Raw genomic sequence first — 23496 nt, 5'->3', positions numbered from 1 at the left:
TGTGGCGTGGAGAAGGAAGCACTTTCGGCTTTGCTGGGTTGCTGGGCTGTCTCTGTGTTTGAAAGCCCCCACACAAACAAGCCCTCCTGTGACGGCCGTTCATCTCCACCAGTTCTCCCTGTTCTTCCACACTCTGCTGCTGCCCTTTCATAGCGAAACCCTCAAGTTTTCTGTGCCCGCTTTCTTCGTTCCCTGCCCTCCGGCTCTGTTGTGAACCCACTGCCAGGCTTTCCTCGCGCCTCCGTCAAACCCCCTCTCGTCAGCATCACCAGCGACCTCCCTGATGCCTTCCCCATGGTGTCTCGTCTTATTCTGCCTCTCAGAAGTGTTTGAGAGGGTTCATGACTCTTCTAGAAATACTTTAAAAATATTTTTCTCCCCAGCACAACATTCTCCTAGATTTCTTCCAATTTCATTGATGACTTCTCAGTCTCCACTGCTCCTTTCTTCTCCCGCTGTTCAGTCTGGGGAGGCTGGAAGTCCCGAGGCTCCTAGCGGGTCTCTCCTCTTCTCTCATTTTCCTTCGAGAGAGCTCATTCAGTGCCATGGTTTTTAGGGGTCTAACGTCTGCATTTCCAGCTCCGACGTACTGCACAGCCCCTGGATCCAGGGTGTCATTGTTAATCGACAGTAGTACCGGGCTGCCGAACAGATATCTTAGACTGAACTTGGCTGGGGCAGCACTGCTGACTAACCCCCTCTCCGTTGCCTCCAGCCTTCCCCATTTCAGTAAACGGAGCTGTTATTTTTACGCCCAAACTATTAGCACATCTCTTCATCTCACATTCTGTACCCAAGGCTTCGGCAAATGTTCTGAGTCCAGTTACTTTTCCCCACCCCCCAGTAGACACGCTGGTCTAACCCACCACGTGGGTTCCTTCTCTGTCTCCCGAGGGATTACATTGCTCTGCTTGTGGTCCTTCTTCATTCCCGCCCCACTTCAGTCTTGTCCCTTCCAGCCAGTGATCTCTGTGAGCTATAAATGAGATGCCGTCACACCCCTTCCCTAAGTCCTCTCAGGGCTTGCCACCACATTGAGAATTTTCCAAAGTTTTTTCAGTTTATTTTTCAATTACAGTTGACATACAATAGTAGATTAGTTTTAGGTGTACAGCATAGTGATTAGACACTTCATATACCTTACGAAGTGATCACCCTACCTAGTGTCCATCTGACAGCATACATAGTTATTACAGAATATTTTTACTATACTCCCTATGCTATACTTTACAGCCCTGTGACTGACTGTTTTTATAACCAGCAATTTGTACTTCTTAATCCCTTCCGCCTTTTTCACCCAGTTCCAGAATCTTCACTGTGTCTTTCAAAGCCGGGTAGGACCTGGCCAAGCTTTCCTCCTCCTGCACTCTTGTCCTGGCTCGCCCTGCTCATGCCACCCTGGTCCTCGGACTCTCTGCAAACTCGCTAAATGACCTGCATCCCCAACACGGCCTGCCCTTGGTTTCTCTGAACCATCCACGCGTCCGAGCCCCCATCTGAAAAAAGGGAAGAAAACCAGTAGTTCCTATTTCATAGGGTCGCTGTGAAGATGAAGTCGAGATGAAGTTTACTTCATCTTAAAGATGAAGTAAAATGGTGTCTGACACATACTAAGCATTACATAAATGTTAGCTATTTTTTTTAAATTTCTGTTTTAAGGAATGGAGAGGAGGGCATTTTGATTGTGTCGAGTTGTAGATGCTTATGAGACGTGAAACAAATGCACTACAGGCTGTTGAGTGTATCCTTTTGGAATGATGGCTTTTGCGTAATTAGAGGCATCCTAACACCTTGGAAGAATGAGCAGAACTTGTCATTGTAATTTAGCATCTAGAGATTAGTTTGGGAGTTGGGGAGATAAAGGATTATGCTAACGACCCTATTGACTGTTCAGATGAATGAGGTCAGCTATTTTTGTGGTTTAGAGGTCTTTTCTTTGATTGTTTTCCAGTGAGCCAAGACCTGGGTTTTGCCCTGGAAATCTGTCCCACCCACTTCTGTAACCTGGCGCTATGCATTCGGATCCCGGACCCTTGCACACACTGCTCTATGGTATTCTGCTGACTCTGTGCTCTTCCGTGAGTTCAGGTAAGAGTAGAAGAATGGTAGTGTTTTAGCTGGAGATTTTCCCCATCTTAATCTAAAACAAAGAAACAAACAAAAACCTCAACTTCAGTATTTCACTGGTGGTAATGGATGCTAAAGCCACTCGTAAAATTTGTTCGACCAGCTGAATAATTTAAAAACTTTGGTTAATTTGACAGTTTAAGGATCTCTTAGTAGTGCCGCTTGGACATTAGCCGGCCTCCCCATCGGCGTCCTTGAGACTTACTCCTTCTGTTGCCTTAAAAATAAGTATTTTCCAATTGTGCTGTTTTCAGTAAGAATATAGGTTTCAAATTTCTGATTTTAGAAATTAAAACAGGAATAAAATGCTGACTGCATACCACCAAAAAAAGATTTTAGAATCAGCATGTAATGGTATTCAACTTGGACTGAGAAAACTGTGTTCAAATGCCAGGATTCTGGTGACCTTGTCTAACATATTATCTGCCTCTCTGGGTTACCGGAAAGCCGAGATGTGTCTCTTGTTAAGTGTGTGGTAAGGCTGAGCCTAATAATGACCCTTGTGCATTTCCTTTCCTTCTAGGTTTTTGTAAAGATTTATCTGTTATACACATGTACATTGATGTTTGTTCACTAAGTAATATTTAGTTTCCTCAGTTAAATATACTATACAACTATATTATAGTTAGTAAGGGAAAACTGATGCAGTGGTTTTATTTATTTATCTATTTATTTATTTATTTTTGCTAAGCAACAACCTCCGATTTACTCAGGAGAGGCACTTCCCTGAACCTTCATTTCTGATAAAATATCCTGTAAAAGTAGAATCAGTGATTTATTGGTTTCTTTAAAAAAGTATTTTATTATGCCAGAGTGACAGCATTCCTGTCCCCTATTTTGGGTGGAAGAGAGGGCTCTGTTTTGATACTTAAGTGCAAGGCCCCTCCACCTCTGACCAAGCTCCTAGAGGAATAGACATAACAAATGAACTCCTCCAAATACCAAATAAAGATAGTTGGGTTGATACCCTATTGAGCCTTCTACCCCCAAATAAGGGTAGACTTTGTGGGTCAATGTGGCTTCCTAACCTTCTACTTCCGCTTTCTTAAAAGTTGAACATTATTTTATGTTAAAGGGAAGTGGCGAAGAAATACCATAGCTTCACTTATAAAATAACTTGCTCTTGCCCTGGCTGGCGTAGCTCAGTGGATTGAGCGTGGGCTGCGAACCAAAGTATCGCAGGTTTGATTCCCAGTCAGGGCACATGCCAGGGTTGCAGGCCACGGCCCCCAGCAACCGCACATTCATGTTTCTCTCTCTCTCTCTTTCTCCCTCCCTTCCCTCTCTAAAAATAAATAAATAAATCTTAAAAAAATAACTTGCTCTTAAAAGTCAAAAACTGTTGGTTATAGGGGAGGGAATTATTTGTAGTTGAAAGTCATCTCCACTTTGTCAGATTCTTAACTTTCTTCCTTAAAAGCCACTTCCTTAAATGAGCAATTTGCCATTTCTCATGTATGTCATAAGGATTCTTATCTGTTCTACCCTAATTGTTAAGTCCTAGGCTTACACGTTGCCTCTTTTTCTTCCAAAAATTGACTCTTAAGACTTCCTAGAAGTTACACAAGCATTAAGAACCATAACATATATAGATCAAGTAAGGGATTGTCTGTGGTTACACAGACTGAGATGAAACGTGTTTAATGTATTTTCTTTCTCATTTTCCTCCTCCTTTGCACACGGGGAATGTTTCCGTATAGACTTGGCACCTTATTTTATTGCTGAGCCACTGTCTGCTGTCCAGAAACTCGGTGGACCTGTAGTTCTGCGTTGTTCTGCTAAACCTGTGACTGCCCGTATCACATGGTGGCGTAATGGAAAAAGGCTGGAGAGAAACATGGAACAGGTTGAGATTCATCAGGGGACTTTGACTATTCTTTCTCTCAACCCCTCCCTTTCGGGCGACTACCAGTGCGTTGCCAACAACAGCGTCGGTGCGGTTGTGAGCGGCCCTGCCACAGTGTCCATTGCCGGTGAGTTTAATTTTGTCCCTGTTACGTACGGGGTTTCCTGGAGTTGCTGTTAGCACTTGCATTGTGGGTAGTGGGGAGAGCGTGGGTTCTGGAGGAAGACACACAGGGCTTCTCATCCCAGCCTTGACTCTGGCTCTGTGTTTAACTTGGGGAAGTGTACTTGAACCTCCACGAGCCCGGCTTAGTTGTCTTCATCTGCAAAAAGGGTGTAGAAGTGATTTTTCTTTTTTACACAGGACAGTTTTCTGAAGGGAATTCTGAATTTTTTTTTTTTGGTTAGCATTTGAAAGTCCTTAATAGGAGCAGCAACAAAAAAGCTATTGTCTACTTTGACACTCAGTTATTTTATGCAGGCCTTTATCTTTCTTTCACATCTAATTGTTTTATTTGCCTGATTACTGAGTGCTTTTAATTTGTGTAATTGAAACCAGGCTAAAGAAGCAGGAAAATAATAACTGACTGTAGCGAAAGGAATGTTGAGTATCGAGCTTGGGGAAAATCTGGATTCGTGGTTTTCTCAGTGTGTTTGAGCCATCTGCCTCTCAGACGGTGACGGCTTCCAGCCCTGGAAGCGTCTTCGTAAGGGCGCCCCTATTGACAGAACAGGTCTGGATTCCCCAGGAGTGGTGAGGTTGTCATAACTGAGAAGAGTAAATGTTTTTGTAGAGCTGTGACCCATGGACTGCTCCAAGACACGCGCTGGAGGGCTGGCTTCCCCTGGGCAGGCTGCTGGCTGCTGTCAGCCCTGGAGACGATGGAGCCCTTCCGCGCAGGCCCGTCTGCAGGGGACTTAACCCGAGGGGAATCGAGACCGAGTCAGTGTGCGCAGATGATTCCAGTGACACACAGTTTTGTTTTCGACGTCCTGGGGTCGTCCTCAAAAACCATCCTATTGAACCTGAGTTCAGGCAGAACAGGGATGTTCTGCCAGAACAGGGGAAGTCCGTGCTGATGAGGGACTGGGTTGAAAAGGACTGGTCGTGACAGGATGGGAAGCTATGCTTTACAGTTCCCCCTCACGTGGTAAAGAGCAGTTGGCTTTTCTCGAGGTCTCCCGGAGAAGGGTGCCATGACTTAGCTCCCACCCTGAACCACGCACCTCTCCCCCGACCGCCTTTTGAGATAAGAAGTCCCCTGCCTGTGAAGTGGGATCGTATGCCACAGACCGCCCAGTTGCAGATGTTGTTTCTAGTTTTTAAATTTCTTTCAGGAAAGAGAGCTCAGATTTACATTTGTTTATTGCTCTGTGTATTTATTTTAGTTCTCGGTGATTTTGACTCATCCACAAAGCATGTTGTTACAGCGGAAGAAAAAAGGACAGCTCTCATTGGCTGCCAGGTGCCAGCCAGCAACCCCAAAGCGGAGGTGCGCTACAAAGTCCGGGGAAAATGGCTGAGGCATACCACAGGTGAGAGCTTTTAGGAAAGCCAATGGCACAGACAGGTCAGAGGTTCGAGAAAGGTCCTACTATGAGGCTCCGTGTATTGGGGACTGCAGATACCAACATACGTAAGACACGTGTTACCCGCTCTCAGAAATCAAGGGCAGGAGACTAGCAGACGTGGTTACATTACAGAAGTGATTACAGTCCACACTCTGGTGCTTACCCTCTCAGCTCGCTGGGTCTCTGCTCGGACAGATGTCCCTCTGCGGAGACGGCCTCGGGGCCCTTTCTAACCTAATGCAGCCGCTGCCCCTGTGCTCTGCCTTCAGCTTCGTTCCCCCAAGCACTGTGCTAGACACGTTTCTGTTTGCCGGTTTGCCATTTCCCCTCTCTCTGCCACCCCGTTCCTGGCCGGAACATCAGCAGTGCCTTCCTCCGAGTTCTCCATTGCTGTGCCACTTGTGCCTGGGCCGTCGCTGGCAGAAAATAGGCCCCGGAATATATTCATTGAGAAAAAAAATGAATGGCTAGACGAGACTGAATGCTGGGTGACAGATGAGCGCGACAGGTGCAGGCCACTGTGCCTGCCGTCGGCTCTCAGCCAGCGACCTGTGGCCAGATGTGTCTGGCGGGCTGGATTGGTTACTGTAGTGCCACTGGCTTCTTCATTGCCTTGACTTCCCCTCTCCCTCCTTCAGTGATTTTCCCTCAATTACTCATTTGCTGCTAGTCTGGTGTCTAAATTTAAAGTGAAACTATCAAAATGGATTGGTTTTCACTGGTGTCCTTTGTAAAGAGAGAGGCCTGACTGCATTCCCTGTCTTCCTCAGAGAATTACTTACTCCTCCCGTCGGGAAATCTTCAGATTTTGAATGTGTCCATGGAGGACAAGGGATCGTACAAATGTGCAGCTTTTAATCCTGTCACGCATGAGCTAAAAGTCGAACCCACTGGCCGAAAGCTCCTTGTGAGTCGTAAGTATTTTCGAGAATAATGGTGACTAGGGCGAGTCCTCGGAAGCATTCCTCGTAGCAAGCTGAAAAATGAGAGTTCATTTTCCATTTTGATCATACTTGTTCATCATAAGAAAGTCTTCCAAAAATTAAATGCATAATGTATTATAGAATGGTACCGACATGCTTTAAAAATGTAATGGTTTGCCAGAGGAGAATTTGGGTCAGGATGACAGAGGGATACACACGTGGAGAACTTTTCCCTTTGCTCAAATAAAAGTAAACTCTAGTGAAAGTACAACTTGGTATCAGTGGTGATCAAGTTTGTGGCTGACTGGGCATTATGAAAATCCATGTCTCTGATTTTTAGATTGGGGTGGTTCAGCAGAGGTGGCGCCAGCAGCCACAGCTCGGGCTGCTGTCCTTGTCGAGAACTCTGCATTTCTAAACTGCTCCTTCGGAAGTAGCCCTGAAGTATTGCAAACCCTCTTAATTTTTATCCTCCACTTAAAATGATTTAGCCACCAAACAGGACCTGGTGGTGTAAAGAAGAATAAATGGGAATGTGGGAAAGCTTGTAGATTTGCCAAGAAGGAGATTGGATGTGATAATAATTTTTTGCTTTCTCTTATTTTTCCAGGCCCTTCTTCAGATGATTTTCACATTCTCCACCCCACCCTTTCGCAGGCACTAGCTGTGCTTTCTCATAGTCCTGTAACCCTGGAGTGTGTGGTGAGCGGGGTCCCCACTTCTCAGGTGCACTGGCTGAAGGACGGTCAGGACGCCGTGGCGGGGAGCAAGTGGAGGAGGTTGTACTCGCATCTCGTCACAGATAGCATTGACCCCGTGGATGCCGGAAATTATTCCTGCATGGTGGGAAGTACATCTGGAGACGTGAAACACGTGACTTACATGGTTAGCGTGCTCGGTAAGATGTTGCTCAGTGAGTGTTTTCAAGTGGTCTGACTGACATTTGAACGGAAGGTCCGTTTGTGAGCTGTGAGTGAAACGAGGGCCGTGAAGAAGCGTCCGCACCAGCAGGCAGAACAGGCTTCACGTTCTCCATGGGAGTTCCCTGCTGAGCCAGGCGGCCGTTCTGGGCGCCTCAGAACGTCTCACCGGGGCGTCCTTGGCAGCCTCGCCCCAGCCTACTCCCCTGGTGCACAGCTTGTTGGTCGCGATGACCCGGGAGGAGGAAACTGGCACTCGTGGGATGGAAGGTTCTGGGCTTTTGTCGGGGGTGGTCTCCAGCAGTAGTGACTCAGGCAGAGTGCCGACTAGAAAATGTCATCTCACAAAAACATCCATTTCATTTCATTTTCCCTTCTGGAACAATGTCACTGTATCTGGCTCGTAAAATTTGCATTATATTCACCTGCATTTCTCTGTCTGCTCTCTGTGCCAAAGCCATTCCTTTCTTCCAACCACCTACCTCACTCTCATGTGTAGTCTCAGAAAATGTTTTTCTCTATCAGAACAGGCTTTCATGAAAACCAGCAAAAATAGATAGGAAGTGGCTTCTTGGTTAATACAGTTCTTGTAAATCTGCACGTGTCTAATCGCAGCAGTGGACACTGGAATTAATGTGAGTGTTTGGCAGTGGGCTTCAGTGTTTAATGATCATTAGGACTAGAGTAATATGCGTAACTATTTAATTTGGGCATATGTTACAGTGTAGATAAATGAATTACTTTGTCTAGGTAAAAAGCCCACTTGATGGATATAACAGAAGGGTTTCTGCCCAGTGTCCACCTAACCTCAAAGCAGAATTGACCATAAAAGAACTCAACTTCTGAATAAGGTTTTCTTCTGTTTGGGTACTTGTTGAGTGTGAAAGCCAGGGAGACTATTACTTTATTTCAAACAAATCACCTGAAACTAATGCTAAGAAAAGCCCCAAATTAGAAACTCTGTGTGTGTGTATTTGTGTGTGTTAAGGGAATTAAGTGGGTGGAGAGTCTATGAAAAGAGGTTATAACATATTAGTAACATATGATTTGTCGTATTAAAGGAAAGTTAAAATACATTTCTAATTTTTTTTCTTGACCACAACAGATGGGAGAATGCTAGTAAACAATACACTTTGGTTGTTTTAACTCGTTACTGGTAGATAGAGAAGATTGTATATGACTCGCATGGCAATTTGTGGTTTGTTTTCAGAACAGGCTTCCATTTCTAAAGGACTGCAGGACCAGACTGTGTCCATGGGCGCCACCGTGCAGTTCACGTGTGAGGTTCGTGGGAACCCGCCCCCCAGCCGCACCTGGCTCCACAACGCACGGCCCATCCGCCCTTCCCCCCGGCATCGCACCGCAGAAAGCGGCCTGAAAATCAGTGGTGTCACCGCGGAAGACTCTGGCCTGTATCAGTGCATAGCGGACAATGGAATTGGATTCTCGCAGTCCACTGGGAGACTTCAAATTGAAAAAGGTAGTGTTTAGATCATGTGGTTAACTGTAGGAAATTTTACTTTACAGATAGGCTTTTGTTGTGGTTAAAATGTAACTAAAGGGGACGATCGTCTCACCATAACAGAGCTGTCTTCATGTCGCCTGGTCCTTTCTAGATGCAGAAACAGCCTTATTAAGCTCATTAAAAATTTTTTTTAAATATTTTTCAATATACTGTATATTAAAGAGGTAATATGGTAAAAGTTTCTCATTCCATAGCCTTATTTAATCAAGCTCATTAAAAATTTTTTAAAAAGTATTTTTGAGTATACTGTGTATTGAAACAGTACATGGTAAAGGTTTCTCGCTCCTGTTCCCAGCCAGCCAGACAGACCTCTCTTTAGAACCAGTGAGTTGTGTCGGTTTCCGAATGTCCTCGCACGACACACAAGACACCCGCCCCGTGTGTATCTGTGTAACTGACACAGAGCAGTGTCTGGTGTGTGCAGAGCGCTCTGAGCCGTCACGATAAAGATGCGTGACCTAGTAGAAAAGTGGACAAAAGGCATTTCACAAAGGAGGAAAAGTGTGTGACATGCACACACGTGGAAAGGTATTCCATGTCATCAGTACTCAGGGAAATGCAGCTTTTGACTCGTGAGATAGGAGTTAACACGTAAGAGTTTGGTGAAATTTGGAAATCTGACAGTACCAAGCGTTGGCTGATTTGTCAGACATAAGAGGTGAGACTAGGGAAAGAGAAAGCCATGCTGGGGAAAATGTCTTTTGGCATCAGTATTCCATTGTAGGCGTCCTTAAAAATAGCCCCGGGGAACAGCTGGGACCAAAGCAGAGTTGGTGCCACTTTCAGAAACAGACGTTTTCTGTGTGTGCGGTGAGGAGTGTCTTTATCCACCTTCACTCAGAACGGGGTTTTCTCCCAGGCTTTTCGTCAGCAGGTCCCCTTCCCGCCAACCCCAGGAATTGACAATTTTCATGAAGAGATACCTGGTTTTCCCCTATTTTATACCTTTTTCATGTTAAAGTCTGAGGTTTTAGCTTCACATGTTCTACACTTATAGCGGCCAAGTGTGCACAGGACACCTGCTGCAGAGGCCTCGCAGAGTATTGTGGGCCCTTCTTTCTGAGAGACGGGAGATCCGTGTGGGAAATGTCTGGGTGCTCGTGACCCTGAAACGCTAACGGCAGCGTCACCTGGTGCGGGTTGAGGATGGACCGGGGGGAGCTGGCGCGTCCCAGTCATCACGCCATGACCGTATCGCTCCTTGCACATGACATCGCACACAGTGCATTTCAGTGAATGATTGTGTGCCTCACACTGTCCTGCATGTAAAACACTTACGTGGAAACACTCGTGTGAAAGATGTTTATGCCTGCGACTTGTGCCCGACATCGGGAACATTTGCACACGAGGACAAAATTATTTTGCATCGTAGACACTGTAACATTCTTAACTCTTTGTATGTGAATGCCTTTTTAACAGACAGTGGCCTCGAGCCAGTGATAATCACAGCACCGGCGAGTACCCAGGTGGTGGACGGAGACTTCCTGACTTTGTCCTGCAATGCCAGCGGAGTGCCGGTTCCCGTCATCCGTTGGTACGACAGGCACGGCTTGATCACCAGCCATCCATCTCAAGTCCTTAGATCTAAATCCCGAAAATCACACTCGCCAAGACCTGGGGGCTTTGACCTGGAGCCTGTCTACTTCATCGTGTCCCGAGCTGGCTCGAGCTCTCTGTCCATCCAGGCCGTCACCCAGGAGCATGCTGGGAAGTACACCTGCGAAGCTGCAAACGAGCACGGCACCGCTCGGTCTGAGGCCGTGCTCACAGTGGGTGAGTTGCCGTTAGTTTTTTTTCCCAGGTAACTAGTAGTCTGTGATCACCGGGGGTAAAGTGCCTTACAGTATGATTTCAATCAATCCAGCAGTCTCTAAAGATGTATTTTTTCCCAGTGACAGTGATATGCAGAGCCTTAGTTTTTGGTATTTGACCTTAACGTGAACTGCACGAACCTTGGTCTCCATTTCTGATGCGTTTGCTAAGCTTGTAGTTGTCCTATAGAAGCTCGCATTTGGGGACCCCAAGGTATGATGTGTGGGCAGGAACTAACTTTCCTGTCCCTTCCAGGTTCTTCTGGCTGGCCTGATAATCAAATAGACATGAGGCAGATAAGCAGGAGAAAATAACCAAATTTAATACAGACCTGTGTATTGGAGCCCCTCGTACATGAGCGAGTCAGAGACCGCACCCGCGTGCAGGAGAGGTTCAGAGACGGAAAGGGAACGTGGATGTGTAAGAGACCCTGAGCTAGGGATGTGGTGAGGTGCCCTCGGGGCCTCAGAAAGTCACTGCAGGGTGAGAAGAGCAGACCTTTAGTATTAGGTTGGCTGAAAAGTCTGTTATGTTTTTTCCATAAAATAAAAGACACGTTTTTCATTTTCACTAATAACGTTATTGATTTGGATGTTTTGAGTGTGTCGGCCATCTCCTGCTATTGGCTTCTAGTGGGTAGAGGCCAGAGGTGCTGCTAAACATCTTCCAGTGCATAAGACAGCCCCACAGCAAAGAATTGTTTGGCCAGAATGTCAATAGTGCCAAGAAGCTTTGCAAACCACTTGTGACACGTTCGATCAGTCACAGCACCTTCTCCATACACTGCACAGATCTTTTTTTGTTGTTGCATTTCAGTTGCATTTTTACCGTCCTTGAAATAATAAGGCATAGTACACTGACAATGTATCTTCTTCCACCTTCAATATTAAAATGGCTGCACAAAACTTCACCAGTTTTGATAAGTTTTTTTTAAATGCACACTGACATGACAGGTGTCACAGTACAATCTAACAAAACTGTTTCAAATGTTGTTCAAGACAACTAAGCGCTACTAGGGCCGTCGTATGGAAAAACATAACAGACTTTTTGGCCAACCCAATAAAATAGAAGAGTGCCCTGTCCTATGGGCTGGTCAGAAGAAGTTCTCTCTGATCATCTCTTCGGGCAAGGCCCCTAATTCAAGTTCTTCTAGGGAGTTAAGGTCGGGGCAGCCATTTCTCTTGAGCCCGTGGCTGAAGCTGCCTTGAGCTCCCAACAGTCCGCGTACCACGGAGGCACATCTTCAGGTGACTCATCCCGGACGCCCACAGACTGCCCTTGGTGTTGAGCACTTTGGTTTTCTACGCTATGGAAGTGTTACTGCAGAGGTTTTTAAGACGAGCCCGTGATGAGTACGGTGTCGGCAGTCTGAAGGGCTGGCTTTCAGGAGGAGCACAGTGGTGCGGTGCTGCGAAACGACACCTGCGTGTGTGTCTCCCCGTCCAGCGCGGGTGTCCTTCTAAAGGGGCGCGTGACAGTAATTCTTCGTATTTCACGCACTGTTTTGGTGATGATGACTTAAAGCGGTTATATGGTTTTTGAAGTACTCATAACAGAATATCAATATTAATTATTAATTAACAGAATCAATTTGAATTTGACGAAATTCACATTCAAACCACACATCAGTGGGTACTCAGGGAAGCATCTCCAGCAAGTAGTCACCAGAGTGGAGATTGTCACTGGATTGTCATGTGGGAGTAAGAGAGTCGCAAATGCTGCGCTTCCTCTCGGCAACCCAGGTTCCCGCGCTGGGCCTCTGCCTCCGCGGGTTTCGTGCGGCCCTTTCTGCCTGGGTCCTCCAGTCCCACAGTCCTCGGGGTACGGGGCTGTGCTTACACTGTGACCTGTGCCCACATTTCTCCTCCTGTACCCCAGGGCTGGGCTTCAGAGCCCCCTGCTTTCGTTAGTTCGCAGCCTGACCCCACACAGGCCTTCTGCCTGGTCCAGCCTGCAGCGTGTGGGCCACACGACTGGTGTCCAGGCGCCCTCAACCCGAGGAGTGGCCGTGGCGCTGCCATTGCAGAGGGGTGATGGTGAAGTGGGCAGAGGGTGGGTGTGGGCACTGCTCTTTCCATTTGCATGCACACGAGGATTCTCCTAGCGCTGGGTGAGGCTGGGGGGAGACAGAGGAGAGGGGAAGGCCGGGCACTCCGTTTACACTCTTGTGCTGCTTCCTCCGTGAATGCCAGAGGTGGGCGTGACGGGGCGTCGAAGCGCACGGGCTGCGTTCGGGTGCAGCTCTGCCACTCGGGCTTCGTGCGCCAGGGAAGGCCACTAAACGCGCCTGTGCTTGTCGTCTCTGCTGCGTAACAGGTGCAGCAAAGTGGCCCTGCTTGTGTGGCTGATGGGAGAACTCGAGGAGTTCATGCATGTCAAATGCTCAGAGTGGCACCTAGTAACAGAAATCCTTCAATAAATACTGAGTACTAGGTTAAATTATAATTATCCATGTGGTGATGAAGGAAGGAAAAACAGTTACTGATTTTAGAAACCTTAAGAATCCTCAACAAAAGGTAGTTGAGTGTTGTATAAGTTTACACGTATGTAAGAATATGCATGCGTGCGTGTGTGTTTATATACCTGTCCTGCTAAGCAGAAGGAAGAGCGGCTCTACCCCAAGTCACTCACTGTCTAAGATGGGTGTGATGCAGCTGCTGCTTGGGTAGCCCTCAGCAGAAGGGATTCTTTCGCGTGAATGTAGGGTAGAGGGAGCTGTGGAGGTCATGGTCGAAGCTGAGGAAGCCAATATTTTGTCTAAATGCCTCACTTTAACTATGACCTGAGGCCCCTAGAAGATGTGTAAACTATCTTGTTTAGATTGGGTCCTCTTAGGCCTTCCAGATCCGCCCTTCAGGATTTCACGTCTTGGTAAATATCATGTTTCTGTATAGTAACCCCATCGCCCACACCCTGCCTAACTTAGAGGCTGAGGCATGTGGCTTCTAACCTCTTGTACAGCCAGACACCGCTTCCAGCGGTGACCTGCCCAGAGGACCCACAACTACGGGAGAGAAGAGGGTCCTTCTGCACTACCCTGAGCACGGCCAGTGAGCTGCACCTGCTCGAGTCTGTCCCTGGCCTGGCAGCCATCGGCGCCCACCCTTGACCTCAGCCCACATTCTGACTCACTAGGTAAACAGGGCTGTTCCAGGAGCAATGTTTCGAAGTCTCGGGGAAGTTAGTTAGTTTCTATATTGTTTTCCCACTAGCTTCTTGTTTTCTTTGATGGAAGAGGCTTCTGGGACTTTTCTTTCTTTTGAACAAACAGAGAACTGACCTTGTACTGTTAGTCCTGTTTTTTGTTGGTTTTCTACTAAATTGCAGAAGTTCTCCTAAAAACACACCCTCCTTTTACCAGAAATCTGACTTCTTGGGGGAAAAGAAACTCTAACGTTGTTTCCCGTGCTCCCTTCCTCCCCAAAACTAGTCGGAGAAGGAGGCGTTTTGTCGGTGCTGACAGTGCTTTAGAGAGCTCAGGCCATCCAGCCGGCCTTAAGTTTCACCGTGTTGGGAAGTGTCTGCCCTCATATATGTTTCTCCCCCTTTTTCTCAGCAGCACTGCGGACGTTCTTCTGCCAGCTGCAGTCACGTCGCCCCCCAGAACCCCAATTTCTTGCTATCACGTGGGAGTACCGTTACTCTCTAAGAATGCTGCTTTGAGAATTAAATGAGATTGCATGCTTATTAATATCTAGCACAGTGTGCCTGGTGCATAGGTACCCAGTGATTTTTTTGATATACACAGCCTGTCAGGTGTTTCAGTGCAGATAAGTTATTTTTACCTTCCTCTGTGTGTTCCGCATGCTTCTAGTAGTAAGTATCGAGGCTGCCTGCATTCTCTCTTTAGGTTGGCAGTGTTTTTTAACCTCCATCAGTTTTGTCCAGGTGCAGGGCTTGTTTGGAAATAAGTGAATTCCTTTTTCTCTGCTAGTTTCGTCTCACGTCTTCCCTCTTCAATCAGAGATTGTTCTCCGTGTGTGCGATGGGCATGTTAGTTATCTGTCGCTGTATCAGTTAGTAACTGCCCCCAAAGATTAAAGATGCAGAACAGCGTCTGCTTTATTCTCCCTTCCAGTCCCGTGGGTCATCCAGGTGCACCTGGGCGCTCTGCTGGCCTTACTTGGGGTCTCTCACGCCGTTGTAATCAGATGGCACCGGGGCTGGGACATTCAAAGCTGCTCCACTCCTGTGTGCGGCACCTTTGCAAGGACCGGAACCAGTCCCGACTCCTCTCTCTGTCTCTGTGCATGTAGTGAGTCTCTCCTCAGGGCTGGCTGGGACATCTCTATGTGGCAGCACAAAACCAGAAGTGCCAGGTCTCCTTCATGCTTGTGCCCGGGAGAGCACAGCATCACCTCTCCCTTCCGCTGGTTGAGGCCGGTCACAGGGCCAGCCCGCACTCAGCATGAGGGTGCGGGGGGGGCACTGCCCAGGGGAGTGCATCATGAGAGGTGTCTCCGGAGACCAGCTGCCCAGTAGGTAGGTCGTAGCTTACCACCTGACCGCTTCCTTGTTCCCACGGATTGCAGCTCCTTGTGTTACATGTACCAACAGAGTTCAGGTGCCATGTTCTCTCTCCACTTAAAATCTTCTGAGGCTGAGCTAGCAAGTTGTTGTAAAAGATGGGGAATGCTAGTGTAGAGCAAGGAAGAAATAGCATCCTTTAAACCACTAAATTACTGTATCACATAACCAATTTGTTACACAATTAATTTGCTCCTTCTTGAATAGGAGGCAGCAACTGGAGGTAGGAAGTTTCTGTGAATTATACATAGAAATGTTACCTGCTTTAACGTCTAGGGCTCCAATTGTATCAGTGTGGGCAGGCAGATCGCTGTATGGAAGACACTGAAACAATGCATTTCCTTAAACTGTCTCCCCTCTTCCTCTTTTTTTCTCTCTCTCCCTGCCCCCGCTTCTCTGCAGTTCCTTTTGAAACAAATACAAGATCAGTAATAGTCACACCCTCTGATGCCACTCAGAATGCTAAAAGAGATGGTTCAGCAACTGAGTTACTGAGCTCATTTCCAGTGAAGGAACCTTCCAGTGCAGTGGAATCACCGTCAGAGAAAAATGCTAGTGGTGCCTCAGTCCCCGACGCCCCCATCATTCTGAGCCCCCCACAGACCCCCACACCAGACACGTACAGCCTGGTCTGGAGGGCGGGGAAGGATGGTGGGCTGCCCATCAACGCCTACTTTGTGAAGTATCGGAAGGTAACGTCTTCTTTCTTATGTTTTCTCACGCCCTCACAGTGTGCACCGTATACTTACTATCATTTACTTTGGGGGAGGGGCAGGAAATAGAGCAAGATGTTCCGGGAGGGTGAGTTTGGGAGAAATATCCCGGCTGGATTTGCCCACTTAGAAAAGTATGAAGAATGAAATATAAACAATTTTTCCCCAAGTTGGAATTCTAAGAACCTGGTAACTTCTCCACATTTTTTATCAGACATTTTATTTAATCCCTTGGGTATAAAGCTGTATAAACCACTTCAAAAAAGTCAGTCCCCCCCTACCATAGGAACATATAGCTTATTTACCAAATAAAGCATTTTCTTACTGAAAACAACTTCTTGAGCAAAGTCCTCTGGTATGAGCTTTGACAATTCTTTGCATTTCAAGTTGTCTTCTCAGTTGTATTAGAATCTTGCATTGTTTGGTTCTTTATTACGGCGAACTTTGCTCCCTATGGCCGACTTTTATGATGTTTTCCCTCCAGAGGCGTGTAGTGAAGCAAACTGAGAAACTCTCCTCTGCTTGATGAGACTAGCAGGTGGATGAAACAGAAAGAGATGCACTCATTTAAAAATAATGTTCTTTGTTCAAGACATTTTGGTATCCGTTATTCAATAGTAATATTTCTAATATCTAGAAAAATCAGCGTCATGAGATTCGAACGTTTATTTACTGTCCCTAACCTGACTCTAGGTGAAGGGAGTTTCACTGGCACTCTTAGCCGCGTGAAAACTTCCATATAACGTGGTCTCTGGGCTCCATCAACACAGACACGTGGATGGACCTCTCTTAGATTCAGGTCATGGAACGCGTATTGAACAGTGGCAAGGCGTGAAGCGAGAATGCTAGAAGCATATGGTACATAGTTATATAACCCATATGTGCACAGACATACATATTCTCATTTATTATGTACACTACTGTCATGAATACACATTATTACATACTTATTGTATTCTCCCATTCACCCAGTAAAGAAGGAGCACTGTTTCCATTACAAGTAAAGGGGACAAACTCGGGGAGACCAAATAACTCACTGGAGGCCCTAGGTTAGTGGAGAGGAGCAGAGCCGGGGGTCTGTGCAGGGAGCATCCTGAGTCCTGGCTGCAGGTCTCCTTCTGTTTCTGAACAAGGAGAAACACTGTGTCTCATATTTAAAATGGTACACCACTTCCCAAAATTCAGCTGGAACGGAGTGACTTCTAGTTTTTATCAAACTTGAATGGAAGTGTTTCCCACCTCTCATCTCCTTTTCCCCAATGGCCCGTTTTCCCTCGAGCAGCTGGACGATGGCGTCGGCGTGGTGGGGAGCTGGCACACTGTGCGGGTCCCAGGAAGTGAGAACGAGCTGCGTCTGACAGAGCTGGAGCCGTCCAGCCTCTACGAAGTGTTGATGGTGGCGAGGAGCGCAGCCGGTGAGGGGCAGCCTGCCATGCTCACCTTCCGAACTAGCAAAGGTGAGTGTCATTTGCCTGGGAGGGAGGGGCCGGCTGTCTGCGTGCCACTCCAGTAGTAAGTATCCTTTTGGGGAGTAGAGATTCTTATGTATAAATTTGTTAGGTAAGCCTCTCATGGTGCCTTTTGGGGCCACATTGGGTAGTTGTATTATTCCATTTCACCCAATATTCCACAGATAGTTTTGAGAGCTTATGGTGTGTAAGGCCTTAGGGTAGGTGATGCAGGGAGAGCAAAGATAGTCAAAACAACATCCATCCTCATGGAGCGTCTGCTTTGCTGAGAAAGGTAGGACCTGTGCATGAACACCAGCTACAAGGCAGAATTTCAGCTCAGCTAATGTTTATCGAATGGCTTCTATGCACCTGCCCGGCAATAAACAAAGCAGGCAAAACTCCTTGTTCTCATGGAGCTTACACTGTAGTTGGGAGAGACACAGGCCTAAGTTATAAGTATGTGGGAAGGTGGTGAATGTTAATAAGAAAAATGAATTAGGGGATGGATAGAGGAGGTGTGTGGCGTGGCAGGTGTCACCGTTTAGGGAGGTGGCTGGAGAAGCCCTCAGTGAGCAGTCGACAGCAGAGCAGAGCGTTAAGGCCGGGAAGTAGAAAGCCACGTGGCCATCTCGGGAAAAGACGTCCCAGCAGCGAGACTAGCACGTGCAAAGGCCCTGGGTGGGCTGTGCTTGGTGTGCCCTTGGAACACTGAGGGGGCCACTGTGACGGGAGCGAAGTAAGTGAGGAGAACACTCAGGGAGGTGACAGAGTGGCCAAGTCACACAGCACCTGGTGAGAATCATGGCAGGAATTTGAGCAGAGTTGTAGCACAACCTGCTGTACGTTTCAACAGACACTTGGAGCTGCAGGGCAGGGAGGAGGCAGAGGCCGGAAGTGATCAGTGCTAGGAAAGGCTGGCAGAGAAAGCGCCAGCGGTGTGCACAGTAAGGACGGTCTCTCTGTGGTGGGCCTGATGGAAGATGCCCTCGCAGCTTGGCTGTGGGTGATCAAGAAGACTCCAGTGGGCGGAGCCGGGGACGGGATAGAGGGCTGATTTGTCTTGGCACAGGAGGAGAAGACATTACGAATTGGGTTTTGAAATAGACCCTTTCATCTAATTCCTGCAACTGGCCAGAAGAATAATGAGTATTTATTTGAAATGTATTTTGAGTTAATCTTTATAATTAGTTCTTAGTTGTTTACAGAGGCTGACCTATAAATACCAAATAATCATGTATTTCAGCTTTAAAATAATCACCCAATTTCGCTGTTTGCCTCTTGAAATTTTAAAACTTAGCATGACAGTTTTCCTATGAAGAAACTGAACAGAAGCCTTTTAATAGTGAATTTTATGTTTTAGAATTAAGAAGTATGTCCAGTAGAAAGAAAAATGGACAAGTAGTTTGAAAACCTTTACCCTTAGTCACTTGACTTTTTCGTATGTTGATTTTCCAATGTGTAAATTAAAGTTAGCCTGTGAAGAAAGACACGTTTTACTTTTCCCTTTAAGGTGCTAGAAAAAGATAAGTAATTTTTGAAGTCAGTGCCTCAGAGTAGCTGAGTATTGACCACGTAGGTCTTCGGTTTGGACACTGTTAGTAACAGCTAAGTTCATACATCTATCTCTGTGTGCCAGTTGAGTTTCACGGTGTCTTTTCTTGCTTCACATGTACACAGCAGCGCACGTGACAGTATGTTTTAACCTTTCCAGAGAAAGCGGCCTCATCGAAGAGCGCCCAGGCGCCCTCTCCCCCGGCGGGCCTCCCTCGGCGCCCGGTGGTCTCGGAGGCAGCGGAGCACTTTGGGGCGGTCCTGACCGACCCCTCCAGGCACAGCGGAGGTGAGGAGGAGGGCCTTCACGCGCTGCCTCTGTGTGTCTGTCCGTGTCTGTCTGTCCGTGTCACCATCTGGTTCAGATTCTCTGGGGGTCCAGGTGGGACCAGGTGTGTGTTTATCATTCAGATTCTGTTCTGCCTACAGCTCCTCTAAGTCCTATTTCCACCCTTTTCTTAAATGCCCTGTCGTATTCAGATCCTGGCAATCCATTGTCATACCGTGTATTTAAGATAATGCATTCAGATCCAAAACATCTGGTACTAAGTGATCGTGACTCACAAAAAGGATTTTTCTGTCTCCTCTCTAGCAAGGAGACCAAATTTATATGTTGAATTCTTCAAGTCTGCCTTTTTTTGATGACTTATCAAAAATATGGTGGTACCTATGGTAAGATTTAGGGTTGTTTTTAATTGAATGATTATAGGTCATACTCAGTTTCATTGCTCTATCTTGCCAATCTTAGGGTTTTTAAATACTGTTGCAGTAAAATCTTCAGAAGATGTCTTTTTAGTATTTAAACCTCAGTTATCAATTCTATAGTTACAGTGGCAGACACTGTACTAAATGCTGGAGCAGCAGAGATAAAATAAATTTCGCCTACGAGAAGTTTACAAGATGATACCGACAACTCAACCAGTAGCCAAGTAGTGGGTAACATGCACAGGTGAATTCCTGGCAGTGGTTTGGATTCATTGTGTCTGAGATTCCGCACTCGATGTTTTGAGCTCACAAGAGAAGTGCTGGAATCACCCCTTTGATAGAGAGGAGGCTGCGTGTTGGTGAGAGAGCCTCCCTGGGCCGAGCCTCAAAGACTCCGTGTAGCTGATGGAGAGACAGAAAAAGAGGTTCTAGGCAAAGGCAGCTCTTTGTGCAAAGAGATATGTGAAGGACATGTTCCATTTCATTCAGAGATCAGAGGTGGGAGATTTTATTAGTGCGACTGGTTGCTGTGCAGAATGATGGTAGAGTGGGGGAGACAGGCGGGTGGGCGCCTTGTGGCATGTACTTAAAAATGTAATCTTTCCCTGAAAGCTGGAAAGAAACCTGAGGTATTTTAAAGAGGGAGACAGGAGGAATGGCTAACGATGAGGCTGGAGAGGTCATGAGGACAGTGACGGTGTGAATGGGGAAGGAGGACATAGAGAAAGACGGCAGCTTGAGGCAGACCAGTCCACACTGAATGGGAGGGGAAATGCGGTGCTTGGGCTTGGGCAGTGAGGGCCCGTTCGCCAAAGTAGGTCATGAGAATTTTTAGGTGAAGATGACGGAGGCAGTGGTGGAGGTCGTGAGTCTGGCGTTTTCCAGCAGAGATATCCGCAAGAAGTGATTTACTTAATCATCACAACTACCTCATGAAGAGGGCAGTGTTCTCTGTTTTACCGACTGGGAAACTGAGACTCAGCCCGGCTGCGCAGCCCATCTGACCGAGAGCATCCAGAACCCGGAGGAACTGACCTTCAAGTTCAGGTGGTTGAGCTCCAGGCGCAGGGCTCTTCCTTTTCCCCTTGAACTGCCCCATGCTGTTTCTCTCAGACACTGAAGATATTCTTGTTTGTAGAGATTGTTTTCACCTAAAAACTTTTTTTTTCTGTTCAAACTGGGGTGTTCTTTGATGAGTTTTAACCCCATATAAATCAGCGTAATAAGGAAGTTGTGTGGTTAACATAGTATCTAAAAAGGGATTTACTAACAGTTCTATTCCTTCTGTTTCCATTGCTCTCTGACTTGAAAGGACCACAGTAAGTACCACTGCGAGTCGCCTGCTTTGGATATATTCCTCCTTTTATCCATTAAGCAATGTGTTTTTAAATGCCACAATTTTCTCCTTACAAGTACCACAGGCAGCGTTATTTTGTTCTGTGTTTGTGTCTGGGTTGGAGAGGTGTTGGGACAGAGGGTGCCGCTTGACGAGTGTGGCCAGGGCTAGACAGGGACAGGGCCGCCTGGTGACTTCACCTCAGAAATGTCACCGGGGCCACAGGGGGCCTTTCCTGTTCCAGCTCCAGAAACCTGATTCTCAGCACACCAGAGGAGTGCTGAGAGCTCTTGAGAATGAGCTCATTTTTACAAAATTCACAGTTGAAGGACCGCACACTAACTTGCGATGTGACTGTCACACAGACCAGATGGCTCCTAGCAGCATCCTTTCCTCATAGGAGCGAGGTGGGAAGCCAGTTAGGAGCACGCAGTCGCTTGGTCAGCAGGAAGAGTCGGGCACCTGGCTCGAGTGGCCGCCAGGCCGTCTGACCCGTGGGCTAGGGCATCCCCTCCCCTTGGCAGTTGGAACTGGAAGCTGCCGGACATTCGCTCTCTGACCCCCTTTTCCCACACGTTCGCGTGGGTGATCCTGTGGATCATCTGCTTTCTCATAGCACTTCTCTCTGTCTACACGTGCTGTCTCCCCGCTTTTATCCTGAGCAGCACTCTCCCCATTATTCTCAGTATTGATCTCACGAATCTGCTTACTGCCTGCAGTCTGTGATTTGGAGTAGCCGTCCCATCACCTTGAGGGATAGTAACAACTAATATAATAATAATCTGTAGGTGGTTTGTTTGGTGAAGGTGTTCTCTGTAGCTTGGATGGCTAAACAAAGATAACACATAATTTTGAAAATTTACTGTAAATTATAACCACAGTCAGACTTGAAACACCCAATAATAATTACTTACGCACAGTTTCAGCCACAAATCCAAACTACCATGGCCACAATTATCATACTTATTAACGTTCAGTTTTTCAGAGACAGTCGTCGAGTTTGTAGGTTATTTTTCTTTTCCTTCCTTGTATTTCCTGTATTTGTCTATTTCATGGCCTTTTAAAAGAGGGTAGGAAGATACTCACATTATTAACTCTGGCAAAGTTTGAAGAATCTTTGATTAAATGATGTTGGGCACTGGTCCCTTTTGGTTTATTTGAGTTATTCTTGTCTTCGACACCACGGGTTACTGAAGTGAATGTTTCCCCTTTTAGTTCCGGAGGCCCCTGATCGGCCTACCATCTCCACTGCATCAGAGACGTCCGTCTACGTCACTTGGATCCCTCGGGCCAATGGGGGTTCTCCAATCACTGCCTTCAAGGTCGAGTACAAACGGATGGGAACTAGTGATTGGCTGGTGGCAGCTGAAGATATCCCTCCTTCCAGACTCTCGGTGGAAGTTCGAACTTTAGAGCCAGGTAGTAATATTCAAACATTTCCTTTTTTAAATCATCAGTGCTGACTTTTGCTGCATATTTTCAATAACAATATAGTTTTAATTGTTAAAATAAGGCAAGCTTATTGCATAAAACTTTGAAAATAAAGAAAATACGAAGAAGAGAGCAAGTCACCTGAAACCGACCTGTCCAGATATAATCACTGTTTATATGTGGGTATGTGTCTTTTTTCTCTTTTTAATATAAACTAGGATCATGCCATAAACATTGCTTTGTGACTCCATTTTCCCCATATTGTGTCATATATGCATCTTTCACTATCATTAAAAATTCTTAAAAAACTCAACTTTTAACAACTGTGTATCTGCCAAATAAGTATACCATAATTCGCTTAACCCATTTCTTATTTCTGGGTTTCCGTTATTTCTAACTGCAGATGAGTAGAAGCAGTGTTGTGGTGGCATCTGGCGTGTGTGCATGTGATTCGATATGAATGAATATGTTAAGAGGAGAGTTGTTATCTGGTGACAGTCGTGCAATCTGCTGATGCATCTCAGCGTAGTTACACTTGGTGCTCATTCTCAGGGAAATGAGGCAGCACCACACACGCTGCTGTCCTGTAGGTTTTGTTCCAGCAGAGGAGCGCTCCCCACCCCCGATATCTTGAGGCCATGTGGGAAAGTTAAACTGTAAAAGACAAATTTCATTTTATCTGTTTACGCTTCATGACCACTTTTGTTTATGGGCTTTTACATGTACTTTAGTAGCAAACGCCTGTGTTCATCTAAACAGGCAACATAAGAACCTAGGGACATGATGTAGGTGTAGTTGGGAGAGGTGGCAGGTTTAAACAAATTTTTTTATTTTTAAATTATAGTTGATATACAATAGTATATTAATTTAAGGTGTAAAACCCAGTGAGTAGATATTTATATAGCTTATGAAGTGATCATCCTGATAAATATACTGCCCACCTGACACCATATGTAGTTACTACAACATTACTGACTGCATTCCCTATGCCGTCCCCGTGACTGTTCTGTGGCTGCCCATTTGTACTTCTGAACCCCTTCACCTTTTCACCCATCCCC

At 46.5% G+C, this 23496-nt stretch overlaps 1 protein-coding gene across 4 annotated transcripts in view; it reads left to right on the top strand.

The window, feature by feature from the left end:
* CDON (cell adhesion associated, oncogene regulated) overlaps positions 1–23496 on the top strand; it is a 91992-nt gene that overhangs the window by 36283 nt on the left and 32213 nt on the right. For all 4 annotated transcript variants that reach the window (XM_036014298.1, XM_036014299.1, XM_028528476.2 and 1 more), the window contains exons 2-12: positions 1952–2088; positions 3828–4100; positions 5362–5508; positions 6315–6458; positions 7078–7365; positions 8598–8867; positions 10332–10685; positions 15654–15943; positions 17247–17421; positions 19127–19255; positions 22223–22426. In XM_036014298.1, the coding sequence (XP_035870191.1) occupies positions 2013–2088; positions 3828–4100; positions 5362–5508; positions 6315–6458; positions 7078–7365; positions 8598–8867; positions 10332–10685; positions 15654–15943; positions 17247–17421; positions 19127–19255; positions 22223–22426 (2350 nt within the window). In that variant the 5' untranslated portion in view covers positions 1952–2012. The remainder of the gene's footprint in view (positions 1–1951; positions 2089–3827; positions 4101–5361; positions 5509–6314; positions 6459–7077; positions 7366–8597; positions 8868–10331; positions 10686–15653; positions 15944–17246; positions 17422–19126; positions 19256–22222; positions 22427–23496) is intronic.

The sequence above is a fragment of the Phyllostomus discolor genome, chromosome 13 (assembly GCF_004126475.2).
Source record: "Phyllostomus discolor isolate MPI-MPIP mPhyDis1 chromosome 13, mPhyDis1.pri.v3, whole genome shotgun sequence".
Classification (NCBI taxonomy): domain Eukaryota; kingdom Metazoa; phylum Chordata; class Mammalia; order Chiroptera; family Phyllostomidae; genus Phyllostomus; species Phyllostomus discolor.
Note: the sequence above shows the minus strand (reverse complement) of the source record. Positions and strands in the feature narration are given on the sequence as shown.